The following is a 13,572-nucleotide window of genomic DNA, read 5'->3' on the forward strand; positions in this document are numbered from 1 at the left end:
TTTTTCTCTCCTCTCTCTCTCTCTCTCGCACCGCCTGCACAGAAGCGCACTGACTGACGGACTGACCGAGACGCAACGAGAGAAGAGCAAAGCGAAGAGTGGAAAGGAGCGGAGTGGAGTGGAGAGGAGCGGAGTGGAGAGAGACACGAGGAGGAAGGAGGACAAGACGCACAGAAATACGCGCACGCATCTTAACGCAAGCAACCAAGCCAGCAAGCACGCTTCCTTCCATCCAGGCATAGGGCAGTCTGCCTCTCCGACCCCGGGACTTCCATGTGTTAGTCCCCCCCTTCACCCCCCCAGCCCCCCACCCCACCACCACCACGCCGGACGGTCTCGAGAAACAGGATGTCTGTGTCGGGCAAGAAGGAGTTCGACGTGAAGCAGATCCTCCGCTTGCGCTGGCGCTGGTTCAGTCACTCCTCGCAAAGTTCGGCGGGGGGCAACAGCGGCTACCTGCAGCCCGACGGGCTCGAGCACCTGCGCGGCGGCACACCTGTGCAGGGGCGCCTCAAGACGCACCGGGGCGACCGACTAGGAGGGCTCCGCAAGTCCTCCGGCAACAGCCCCGCTCACCAGCACCAGCACCAGCACCAGCACAACAACAGCATCCTGGCGCCCAGTCCTGGACCCACGCCGGTCTACTCGAGACCCAGCCATCAATCATGGAACCACAACCAGCAGCACCACCAGCAGCAGCAGCAGCACCAGCAGCAGCAGCACAATATCCAGATTCAACACCTGCAGAGCAGCGGCGGAGGAGGAGGAGGAGGAGGAGAGGAGCAGCTCCCGAAATCCGTGGGATCCTTGCCGAACGGCAGAGAGCTGGGGAAAGGGGAGGAGGAGGAGAGGAGCCAGAGTGAGAGTGTGAAGAACAATAACGTGGAGGACCCCTTGGAGGACGCGGCAAAAGACAGGTAACGAATCATAACCGGCTCAGCTCAGTTTTCTTTGTGTCGGCACAGAGAGAGTCTGAGGACTAGGCGCCTTCACTTGAGCACTAGTACCTATGAATATTAAACTACAACAGTCAAAAATTGGGATAATATTAACTGTTCCTTTCTTAGAGTCCAGACAGCACTTATTGTCTACTAAAAAAAAAACAATTCACCTCGAGAGAGCAGTGCTCTCTGAAAATATGATGACAAAACAAGTTACTCAGAGCACGGGTCGTACGTCAAGTTTGTGCTGATTTGAAAACGGGGAAATAGCTGCCATGGTGGACAGTGTGTGTGTACATACACAAGTGTGTTTATGCCTGTCAACATGAACTCACTTAATGAAGCTGGGGGGGCTTGTATCATTTATGTCCGGCGTATATAATATGTGGTCCCAGTGAGCTCTATTAAGGCAAGTTACTGAATGTCTGCTTGGGCTATCGGTTTCAAATGGGGCTCCAAAGGAGCATGCCGCCACTATATTGCGCACCTGGGGATTGGGGCTTAGTGAAATAGTGCACGCTGTAAAGAAAAAAAAACCCAACACAGGCCTCTAACATACCCTCAATATTCATTATTCATTAGGGCAGATAGCATAACACGGCAAGGGAGCACACACACACACACACCACACCATGCACACTGCACTTCAACTAAGTGGCCGCCACAACCTTGTGCTGTGTGTGCATGCCTGTTGTGGATGCCGTTCTCTCTTCTTTTTCTTAAGTATTTTTTGGGAGCTTTACAAGCCTTTATTGTATTTTTCTCAGATAGGACAGTGAAGTAGAGACAGGAAACAAGTTGGGAGAGAGAGACGGGGTGCAGACGAGCAGACGAGTGCCCTACCATATCAGCCACGGTAGGGCCAGGCGTTCTCTCTCCTAACACCCAACTCTAGCAGGAGTTGCGACTCTCCGAGTTGTGTGATGGAGGATTTTTTTTCGCGAGCCTGTGACTGCTGTCAGTTTTATTTAGCAGGACTGCATTTTCATAACCTGCAGCAAAAGAGGTTCTTCTTCTTTCCCTTCCTTCGCTTCGCCACCTCATGCATCTTAACGCATTCAACCCACCGAGTTATAAATGTTACAGGAGCGACAGCATTACATCAGAGAGAGTGCTGGCGCAGGCGCTATAGAATTGGGGAAGGGTGAGATCCATGAATTTTCCATGCCAGAAGTGTTATGTATCAGTACAGCTGGAGTGAAGGCATGAGGCAGAGAGAGAGGTGGAGAAGGAGAGTGGGGGTGTGGGGGTGTGGGGGGAGGTTAATTTGGTCACTAAGATCGATGGAAATTTATGAGAATATGAACTCCAGCAATCCTTGATACAGCAGCACTATAGGGCTGTATTTTTGTTTTATATTCCCGCATTAAGTGCTCTCGTTGTCTGTTAGGGGAAACCTGTAAAAAAAAAATGTCAGCCCCACTCCACTCCAGTATGTCCAGCATAATTTAATTTCCCTGATGTGGCAGGAAGTGGAGTAGGCTGTCTTGCCTTGTGAAGGGAAGTGACACGAGTGACCCCCACTAAAAGCCAATGTCATGTGAGATAAAGAGGCGCTCGTCTCCCATTCGCCGGCCCCGTCAGAGAGAGGGCTTCGGCTTATGGGATGGCCCGGGGCACACATTTCGAGCAGGCAATGCCTTGTCAAATGACTATGATGTATGACCCCCCCCCTCCTCCTCCCATCCCATCTTCATCCCAATCATCCCAAGGCTTTCCATACAGTCTTGTGATGTTGACAAGAAAAGCAGCAGAACAGCAAGGCGTGTGTTATAAAGGCCTGTGATAGGCCTGTGATATATTTTATAGTTATTTAGATGAATGGACCTATTCATTTCAGTTCAAGTGTATCCATTTTAGTATGATGCAGATTTGAGCATCACTTGAATTTGATGAGTTCCAGTTTACCCACATCGCTTTTTTAAGTAGTCGCAACGCAACCACCGTATACATAATTTAATTGGAATGCACTTAGATGCTTTCTGTTTTTTAGGGCACTGGATGGAGTGTAGGCTACAGTACTTTGGAGAACTTAAATGGCATGTTGTTTACATGTCTTCTAGATTAACATGCAGCAAGCACAATAACCCAAAGAGCCATTAAAAAAGCAGCATCTTTAATGTTAATTGCCATGTGCAGCACGCGGCCCATCAGGGCCTATAGTTTTATGGGGGCTGTTTTTCCCATGATGAGGCAGCCCCCTTGTTGCACAATAAAAGCCTCGCAGATCAAGACATGCGTGTGTGTGTGTTTGTCTGTGATGTTGTGCAGCGCCTCCACGTGACACACTGCACTGTCACACTGATGCAATGAAATGACAATTCAGTTCTGTTTATGCACATTTACCTTTGTAGAAAACACCCTTCTCAAGAGTCCTTTGTTGTTCTGTTTGCAAAATACACTGTGAAGTAGGCTAAATACAACAGTTTCACTAAGACATTTTGCAGTTTTAGTTAATGCAGCTTGAACAGTTTTTGCACCTTTGATACAATCTTGGACGCAAAGACAGATTTGTGACGGAGATGAATTCAAAGTCATACGTATCTTTGTAAAATCATCCTTCCCAAGGGTCCTTTGTTGTTCTATGCGCAAAATTCAGAAGAGGAAGTAATACAATAAGTCACTAACACATTGTAGCCTAACATTTAAGTTAACAGCTGGTTAAGCCTGTTGGATTAGGCTGTGAACACTGCTCTAGTTAGGTACTGTAGGCCTGTGTTTTTAGGCAAGCCAAACCACACAAAAAGCTTAACGCTTAAAGGGTTAATGCAGCTCAAACACTTTTCACATCTTCGATACAATCTCAGTTGCATAGGCAGATTTGTGGCAGACATGAAGTCTAAGTCTAATGAAATTGCAATTACAACCATGCTGCCCTGCACTTAAGGGCTGCAGCACACGGTAATCTTAGCAGCCATCCGAGCGGCGTGTGCGTATTGACCCTCTCCTCTCGAGCAAGAGGCTCTCGTTCTAATTTAATGGATGTGAAGGTCAATACCCCTAGCATGTAAATACTGACCCACACTTTCATCTGGACGCGATGGGCTTAAGGTAATGGCAAGCCGGGATGAGTCCGTATTAATGAACTCAATAATACAGTGAGCCAATATTGTAATGTGTCCTTCACCTGAGGTGTAGGATTTTCGTAACTCGTGTCAACCGATGATGTAACCGGTCAAGTAAATCTGAAATTCGGACATAACGTACACGTGTAGTACGTGGATGATATCATCGTATATGTTCTGTTTTTTTTTTTTTGATGTGTCAAAATACGGGTACAGTGGCCACAATGATGACAACCTGGAAAGCCGGCTGGCAGGGGGAGACAAAAAGGTCAGTTGTCCCTGGCCCAGGGAGAGGAGGGAGCAGCTAATCAGGTCCCCATTACATTTTATGTATTGGGTGAAGGGACTTTTCAGATTAATTTGTCCCAGGCCCAGCCATAGCTACCACCGGCCTTGATGATACCACCAGACACGACAATGACAACAACAACAACAGCTGCAGCCTTAACAATAACACAATCCCAATTTAATTCATTTATGAAAACAAAGCACAGACATTTGTTTCGTCTAATATTGTGTAACTGAGTGCAACAGAGGTAATGCAATACTGGCTACAAGCCACAAAACCAATAACAGAAAAAAAATCATAGCTAATTCTGCAAAGACTGAGTGAAGAAGACAGGTGGAAAACCGGCTAAGCAACCGTGCAGCATCATTTCACAGGAAGCAAATACCATTAGCACCCGAATTATGACTGTGATGCAGCGATTCTATTTCATTTTCATCTTGTGTGAGGGGGGCGAATTATTTCAAACGCTATAGCTCTGCTGCCTGGCCAGCAGCTCAAAGCCGCTTCGCAGGCAAAATTGTACCTGAAATTCGTCACAACTGGCGTCGAAAAAAGGCACCTTGCTACTGTAGAGTAGAAGTTGCTGAGGTGCCTGTGTCCGAGCAAGGAGACGTTATTTATCAAGAGTCTCCGAAATGGCCTCAGCTCTCAGCCTTGCAGTGCTGTCCACTGAGAGAGAGAGAGAGAGAGAGACAGAGAGAGAGAGAGAGAGAGAGAGAGAGAGAGAGAGAGAGGGGAAATGAACCTTATTCTGACCGTGAAATAAGCTGACAGCGAGATGTATCAATGGCCCTTGCCTGCTGCTTGCCGTATGTGTGTGTGTGTGTGAAGGTTAATTGAAAAGAGGGGATAATGGAGTGGTGATGATATTCCTAGTTATTGGTAGTTATCCTGTTTGACACTGAAATGTAAGTGTAGTACCGGTACTTGAAGATTTTCAGACAATGTTTGTTTAAAGCCACATTGATAAGTGGCTGGTGATATTCCTACTTATCTCGTTTGACATTGAAATGTCAATGTACTACTAGATTTTGTGATTTCAAAGATGTTACCAGGCTTTCTTAAAAAACATGGCCAATGTTTGAAGGAAAAAGAGGGGAGGAGAAGATACTGCAGGAGAGGAGAAGTGAGGAAAGAAGAGAAGAGGAGGTGTCAGGTCTACCTTCAGGTGTAAATAAAATGAAGTCACTGAAATAGTGGAGGAAAGGTTACATGCCTTTGCAGTGCACTTGGCGCGTTATTTTCTGTAGAGGGTGGAGAGTTGAAACTGGAAGTTAAATGTGAAGCAATCCCCTGAATTAAACACACGCTTGTGTATTTACATATCTCCGCCCCTGGATTCGGTGGTGTGCTTTTTTTCTCCTCCTTCTTTTACACCACCACTAATAAGCAGGAAAGTCAACAGGGGGAGGGACAAAGGGGTCACTTGTCCTGGGCCCAGGGAGAGAGAGGGGGGGCAGATTTTGGATCCTCATTACATTGTATGTATTGGATTTAGGGCCCTTTTAGATGTCTTTGTCCCGGGCCCAGCCAAAGCTGTCAGCGGCCCTGCTAACAAGAAGCCTCTTGAAAAGCAGCAGAGTTGAGCAGACTGCCATCTTTGGCACTTTGAGGTGTGAACTGTGATCACCTCTCCTAACACCTTTAGTTGCCTTGATTTCCCAGCTGCGGCTGACGAGGCTGAGGAGGTAGAGAGCTGTGAGCAGGGTTGGCCTGGAACCACATACCGGCCCGGGCATTTTTGGCATAGACCAGCCCCTCACCCTCACCCCCATACAATTATGATGGGATCAGTCCACCGTATAAAGGATGCACCGATGAGATGCCCCATCTAAATTGTGGCTCAGTCTATAATCGAAAATTTGAAACAAAAAAAAAACAAAAAATTAAAGTGTTGGCCCGAGGACTGTCGGCCCACCGGGAAAATGCCCTGTATGCCAGATTACCGGTCCAGCCCTGACTGTGAGGCTGTGACTGCGAGAAGCATCAGCATCAGCACCAGTCTCCTCCTCAGCTTCTCCTTCTAATGCAGCCCAGCTCAGCCAGCCTTGAAAAGCAGCCAAATTTGATCATACACTAACTATGTAATGAATAAAATATTCCGGGCAAATGAATTAATTTGGATTTCCAGCCCTAGTAACAGCAGTATTGCCATGGTGATAATATGATGGTTTTAAAACAAAAAATTGCCCCCACCGTGCTGTGCCATGCCATGCACTTTGTTGCGCACAAATGCAGTGTGTTAATTCAACACTTAGAGAGTACACTGGGACCAAATGCAATCTTAAAGATGTTATATCGACTCTGTAAGTGTTGAGTTAATGCTTCATTTTTTTTTACTGCTCTCACTGTGTGCTTTTGGGGAAGAGTCTGTGCCTTGTTGCCCTGGCGGCGACAGACAGAAGCAGCCAGTGTTGCCAGATTGGGCGGTTACCTGCATAATTGGGCAACTTGGGATGGCCGTCTGCGGGTAAAATCGGGAAAAATGGTTGTTGTTGCAGTTTTGGACCCATAGAATCAATACAAATTTGTTGAAATTGGGCGGAATTCAGCGCATTTTGGCGTTTTTTGAGAACCTTTTGGGCGGGATTTGATCAGACACATCTGGCAACACTGGAAGCAGCAGATGTCAGAGTCTGGAGCTCATGGAAAGTGCAGCTCGCCTTGCACGAACGAGGTCTGTTTGTGTCACCACGTTTTAATGTTTTAATTCCCTCCATAAATTGCACAGAGATCAAGCGAGCGAGCAAGAGAGCTGAGGGAGGAGGGAGGAGAAGGGAGAGAAAGGGAGGAGAGGAGGAGGAGGAGAGGAGAGGCAGGGCAATAACAGAAATCATGAAAGTGTGATTAGGGAGACGTAACCTTTATAACTTTGGCTAGAAGCCAAGGCTCCTTTAATCATTTCCTAAAAAATCTTGTTAGCTGTATGAATAAATTGGCGAATATGATGAGATGCCTCCATCGCTGACGATATTATTATGGAATATATTAATCAATGCTGAAATTCAAACTCAAACACACACACACACAGACTTTATATGACTTTGTATATTAATGAAGACAGTCTGGTCAGAATTGACTGTTATGAGTGACCGCTGTGTGGCCCACACTTTACATTACACTGATGCTTTAAAAAAAGATGTGTTTAGGGCCTACTGTAAATATATTTTGGGGCTTTTTATGCCTTTAATCGTGACAGGGCAGTGAGATAGACAGGAAGGAAGTGGGGAGAGAGAGACGGAGAAGGGTCGGCAAAGGACCCGGGCTGGAATCGAACAAGTGTGGCCGGTGTAGCAGTGCAGTGCCCTACTGTTTGAGCCATGGCAGGGCCTACACTGATGCCAGAGAGAGAGAGAGAGAGAGATTCCGTTGGCCCATTGTTTCCAGGTTCTACTGCAAGGGGGAAGGGGGGGAAACCCCCCTTTAGGCAGACCTAAGGACTGTTCTATTCATTGAAGCAGTATTATGACACGCCCCTTTAGACAGACCGGAACCTGGTCATGTTAGGTGCCCATAGCAACCTATTACATTGGCATATCTCTCTGTCTCTATATATATATATATATAAATAGTCTTTGGTGTAGTGTAGGTGCCTTACTGAAGAACACAAGAATGAACAAGGGTGGAGAGCAGCTACATCGGTCCTGGCAGTGATGGGTTACCTGGACTCATTAGTTTCCGATCCAGCACCACATATTACACTACTTGTTCAATTCAACCAGATGATCATTCAACCATGTGAATGGACAGGTAAAACAAGGCCATCCTGTATGATGAAGCCAGTAGTCAGTATAAATGAACTGTAGGTTGTCCACGCTGTGGCCTATAGATAAAGGGATTAATCTTATCCAAGACATGGCTTCAGATGTAATGGAACCAGCACGCGGTTCAATATTTCTTGTTGACACCTATCTCTTTGCTCTAGTCAATGATCTGACCGTTGCTTGAGTTGTATCATGGTTCAATATTTGTTGACACCTTGGTCTTTCCTCTTGTAAACAAACACACCGTTGTGGTTGAGTTGTGTGGTATGCTGACTGGTGCAGTAGCCTAGAGAGCCTCTCTGGTAAACAAATCAAAATTGAGGTGGAGGAAGAGCGGTCCCTAATGTAATGTATACAAGTAGGCCCCTACCTACTCTAGCGTGATGTCAGCGTGTGTAAATCACGTCACCACCACCATTCATAGTTTCCGCCACAGCGGGGGAGCGAGGCGTGCTGCTGACTATTAAACTATCAGTGAGCCAGCAGCATATTTAGTTTAGCAAGATGGGATTCATTCATCTTCAGTAATCTGACAAATAGCCTACTGTTGTTGTTGCTGTTGCTACTGTGCTGTGCTGTGCTGTGCGTGCTGTTTTTGCCCCCCTTTCCACCCATCCCTGTAGCTTCTTATGTTTTGGGACATCAAACAACTACCATTTTAATTGTTATCTTGCATCTTTTAGTACATCTCCTCCTCTTCCTTCCTTTCCCCCTTTTCCACCCCTTGGCGTCGCTTCGCTCTTGTTTAGAAATACCAACAAATGCAAACTCGTTCAAAAGGCAGGAGCGGCGGGCTTGCTTCCTAGAACTAGAGTCAGCCAGGGCGCGTTCATTGTGTTCTCAACAGAGACGGAGCGCACTTGTCTTTGAGAGAGAGAGAGAGAGAGAGAGAGAGAGAGAGAGAGAGAGAGAGAGAGAGAGAGAGAGAGAGAGAGAGAGAGAGCGAGAGAGAGAGAATAAAAAGACTTAGCTTCGGGAAGCTTCTTTGTCTGCGTCTATTTTGCACGCTATTAAATGCTGGAGCTCTTATTGCCTTCCTTCCTTCATCTGCCGCCCATCCTCCTCTCCTATCTCTGGAGAACTTGCCATTTATGCTATCAGTGTAATAAGGGAAGCGCATCAAATGGACGGATGATTACTTGTCTCATTATCGAATTTGGAGAAAATGAGATCTCCTTCACATCAAGACTTGAGTCTTCAGACTTGGAGAGCCAGCCGCAGCCACTTCATACATATTATATAGGCTATACGCCACATACTGAGGGAACTGATGAAGGGGGTTACATCAGGACAAATCTGGAAGGCCTGAGATTCCCAAGAGCTCCACAGAAGGCTATATAATGTTTTTGTTTGTTTGTTTGTTTGGTGTTGAGTGGCGCTTCAGGCAGTTTGTATACTGGACACACGCAGTATACCATGCCTCAGAATCTGGATGAGTTACTCTATATATGGGATTATATCACAGTCTCTAGATATTATGTTAATAGATGTGCATCTAGGATTCCATACTTAGTTCATTTGTTTAGTTGCTATATTTGGTTTATGAAGTGTAGTCTCTGAGTATAGGCCTACTAGTTTATTGAGTGACCGGGGGTGATTGAAAAGATTCACCATGCATTCTATTCTATTCTATTCCATTCTATTCTATTCTATTCTATTCTATTCTATTCTATTCTGTTCTATTCTCATGTTGCCCTAAACACCACAAGAAATCGCTATGATTTTTTGCATGATGTTTAACCCCACAGTAGTATGCACTGCATATTTTAGGTGCTGCATGCAGAAGCACGATGCAGATTTTTTGTGTTTTCTAAACAGAATCTAAATTACAATATTGTCCTCTCTCCATAATGTAACATGGGATTCATTGTGGCTTTATTCAAATGAGTTTTTCCTGTGTTTCCTGTACATGTGTGTTCTGTAGTAGCAGTTGCTGGCAAGCCAACAGGCTCGTGCCAATTTGCCTTTACAGCTGAGGTTCCCCATTAAGTGTCCCCGTCATAAATGTGACATGCATTATTTGTCACCTCCTCAGCCGTGGTCATGGGAGACACCGCTGACAAATAGCCCGGCAGAGGAAATATGACAAGTCACACGCGGAGCCACTATGACAATGTCACATCCCATGCTCATAATTACTCTTCTTCGTGTGCAGTACACTACAGACTCTTTCATTTCTAATGCAGTACACAGAGTTACACAGAACATGCTGTACAGCAGGAGCAATAGACTACCAGTTCAATTTGTGTTGAGTCTCCAAGTGATGAATCTACAATATTTTTAGTAGTTTATTTCCAGCATTCATGCGGCCCATTCACCAATGTTACCTTTTTTCATTAGTACTTACCACCACCATTAAATTCCAAGTATTCATTATGACTGGCAAAATTGCTACTACTCTGGCCACAATTCTACACCGCGCACCTTTAAGAGTTAATTTAACACCACCATTTTACTTTGTTATTAGTCTTTCTCTACAGAATCTTTCATTTCTAATTGAGCACACAGCAATTTGTACAGTGTTAATTTACCTCTGAGAGTAGGACCAACACTGTCAGTGTTAAATCTTAGTATCTAAGTGTTGAATTAACACTTCTACCGTATTCCTGCGTAATGACTCTTTCTCTACGTTCTGAGTCGTTCCCTTCTAGTGCAGTACCTCTGCAACCAGGCAGGCGCAGCTAAACAGTCGACGAGTCTGCAACCAGGCAGGCGCAGCTAAACAGACGACGAGCCGCACAACCCTCTTGAGAGGTGATTTGTGTGTGTATGCCTCCGTGTCATTGCTAGACCTTCAGGGGTTTTTCCTTTCTTTCTTTTCATTTTTTTTGCTGCACCCCCCATTTAAAAAAAATATATTTTCAGGCCATTTTTCAGAGTCAAGCTGATATCAGAGCGAGGGGGGAGTATTCTCTTTTCTCATTCCCTTGCCAGTGGTTGGGCCCCCTTTAAAAATCCACACAGCATCTGTGATGTCTGTTATCATTTGTTTGGCTTCGGCCGGACTGTCAGCATGACAGCAGGTCTACTTGCTACGGTGTCACAGGGTCCGCCGCGCGCCGCGGCATATGGCAAACGGGGCACAAACAAACAAGCAGGAAGCACACACACTCTCTCTCTCTCTCTCTCTCTCTCTCTCTCTCTCTCTCTCTCTCTCTCTCTCTCAATCTATTTCGGGTTCTTTCTTTCTCTTGCAAGGTCTCTCTCTTTCTCTTTCTCTCTCTCTCTCTCTCTCTCTCTCTCTCTCTCTCTCTCTCTCTCTCTCACTGTCGCTTTCTTTGTCTTTCTTTTACCCCCTCTCTTCTCTCTCTCTCTCTCTCTCTCTCTCTCTCTCTCTCTCTCTCTCTCTCTCTCTCTCTCTCTCCCTTATCGTGACACACAATCACAGCACTTTGATCACCTGTACCACCCATGGCTACCACATCCATATTAATGCCACATCACACCGGGGCCGTCAACGTGTGTTTGTGTAACAAAAAAAGAGATCATTTTTCCCCTCTGCTTATCTTCTGTTTAAATTTACTTTGGGTTACTAGCACAGTGACATTGTGTTGACATGGTCGCTTCTCACCTTAGATCAAAAAATGGACTTGTAACACAGATAGTCAAAGTCAGCATGCCTGTACTTATGGAGAATGTCAATGATTTACAAGTTTGGTGATGAGATTAATCGTGCTGGGCTCACTGTGTGAATGGAAAAAGGCGTTAAATACAATGCTGTATTTTCTTCTTGAGTAGGCCTACCGTAATTTATGGACTATAACACACACCCAATTATAAGCTGCCCAAATGAAGCTTACACTTATGCAGATATTTTTAATGATCATTCTGAAACGTTCAAAAGTAGTGTAGGTGATGCATGCACATCCAGTAAAACAGGTGCTGGATCAAACAAATGTGCGTAAAAGAAGAAAGAAAATCTGCACACTGTTACTGCTCACCGATTTATTCAACACAACAACGTTTCGACCTGACGAAGACCGTCTGAGGTCGAAACGTTGAGTTGAATAAATCGGTGAGCAGTAACAGTGTGCAGATTTCCTTTCTTCTTTTACATTCTAAAACATTGTAAACTTACAACACCTGTAAACTTACCTGTGAACGAGAGGCCAAAACCAATGTATTTCCAAAAATATCCATGTACGTGTGAACAGCTTCTTAGGAAGAAAATAGTAATTGTACAGTATACAGTATAGGTTGCACCTCTGTATAAGCCACAGATGTCCATGTTATAGCATGGGATATATTTACACAACACTAGCATTGGAGCTAACTCCCTTCAAATTGTGCTTGCCATGTAATAATCCAAATATCAGCCGCATCATGATATAAACCGTAGGGTTGAAAGCATTAGAAGAAAGTAGTGGCTTATATAGCCCGGAAATCACGGTACATTGGACCCTTTGAGTAGACCCATTGTGTTACATGTAAATCTCACACCTCTTGCTTTCCTCAATACACCATGAAGTGCGCAGAAAATTGTGCAGTGTTAATTTAACACTCACTGAGTTGAATTTAACACTCACAGTGCTAGCCTGACTCACTTGATGTTGAATTAACACCACAGCACAACTCTCCTGTGTGCCATGTTGATACTATAAATATTTCATGGCACAGATGGTGTGAATGCACTTGGGGTTTGGTGCCATAGGAGTTTAAAAGTTGGTCAGTGATACCTGTTATGTGCACAGAATTGCTATTATCCATGAAGCAGGTGTGTTTGGTGCAATTTTTTTTACAAAATCAGAAGTGAATGCAGTCTTTTGTTCACAAAATGAATGAAAAATGCAGCAGTTGAATCTGCAGCAAAACAAGAACCGTATGGTACATTCTTTTTTTTTTTGTCGGTACATTTTTGTTTTGTTTTGCGAACTACAGAAACAGCTCCCTTCAAATTTTAATGAACACCTCTGGTGTGTTGTCATGTTTGTGTGTTTTCATGGACAAAGGGCATGGTGTGGTGTCAGTCACGCACAGCGGCCGCACAAGAAATGAGTGCATGTCACGGTCCTCTTACTGTGAAAAACAAGGATGATAACATTTGTCATCTCATACTTTTTGAATCTCGTCCCTGACCCTTTCCAATAAATGCATGTCATAGCGTCAAAGATCCTCACTGTCTGCGAAAAATAAGTACTGCTGATGTGTATTTGGGCACATGGTACTTCACGTTTTGTCCCTGACCCAATCACAGCACCAGAGGTCTCTTCTGTTTATGGGAAAATAAGTGTTTATATTTTGGCACCTGCTACTTTATATTTTGTCCCTGACCCCGAAGAAGGCACTCACCGAAACACGTCTGTGCAATAAAAAACACTATAATGGAGGGAGCTGTCTTTCAAAAAAAAAGAATTGAGACCCTGACCCTCTGAAGTGAATGCATGTCATGGCATTCGAGGTCTCTTCTGTCTTTGGAAAAAGGACTGTTACCTGATACAGTACTTCACATATCGTCCCTGACCTGAACACACACCATGGCAGGGACCTCTTCTGTCTATGAAAAATAAGGACAG

At 45.0% G+C, this 13,572-nt stretch overlaps 1 protein-coding gene across 2 annotated transcripts in view; it reads left to right on the forward strand.

Annotated features, from left to right (window-relative positions):
• Positions 1-13,572, forward strand: part of klhl4 (kelch-like family member 4) — a 75,097-nt gene that overhangs the window by 13,754 nt on the left and 47,771 nt on the right. The window contains exon 2 of one of the 2 annotated variants that reach the window (XM_063190009.1): positions 43-917. In XM_063190009.1, coding sequence (XP_063046079.1) covers positions 349-917 — 569 coding nt within the window. In that variant the 5' untranslated portion in view covers positions 43-348. Of the gene's footprint in view, positions 918-13,572 lie in introns of both variants that reach the window. The other variant, XM_063190008.1, reaches the window with a different exon arrangement.

Source organism: Engraulis encrasicolus, chromosome 23 (genome assembly GCF_034702125.1).
Source record: "Engraulis encrasicolus isolate BLACKSEA-1 chromosome 23, IST_EnEncr_1.0, whole genome shotgun sequence".
NCBI lineage: Eukaryota > Metazoa > Chordata > Actinopteri > Clupeiformes > Engraulidae > Engraulis > Engraulis encrasicolus.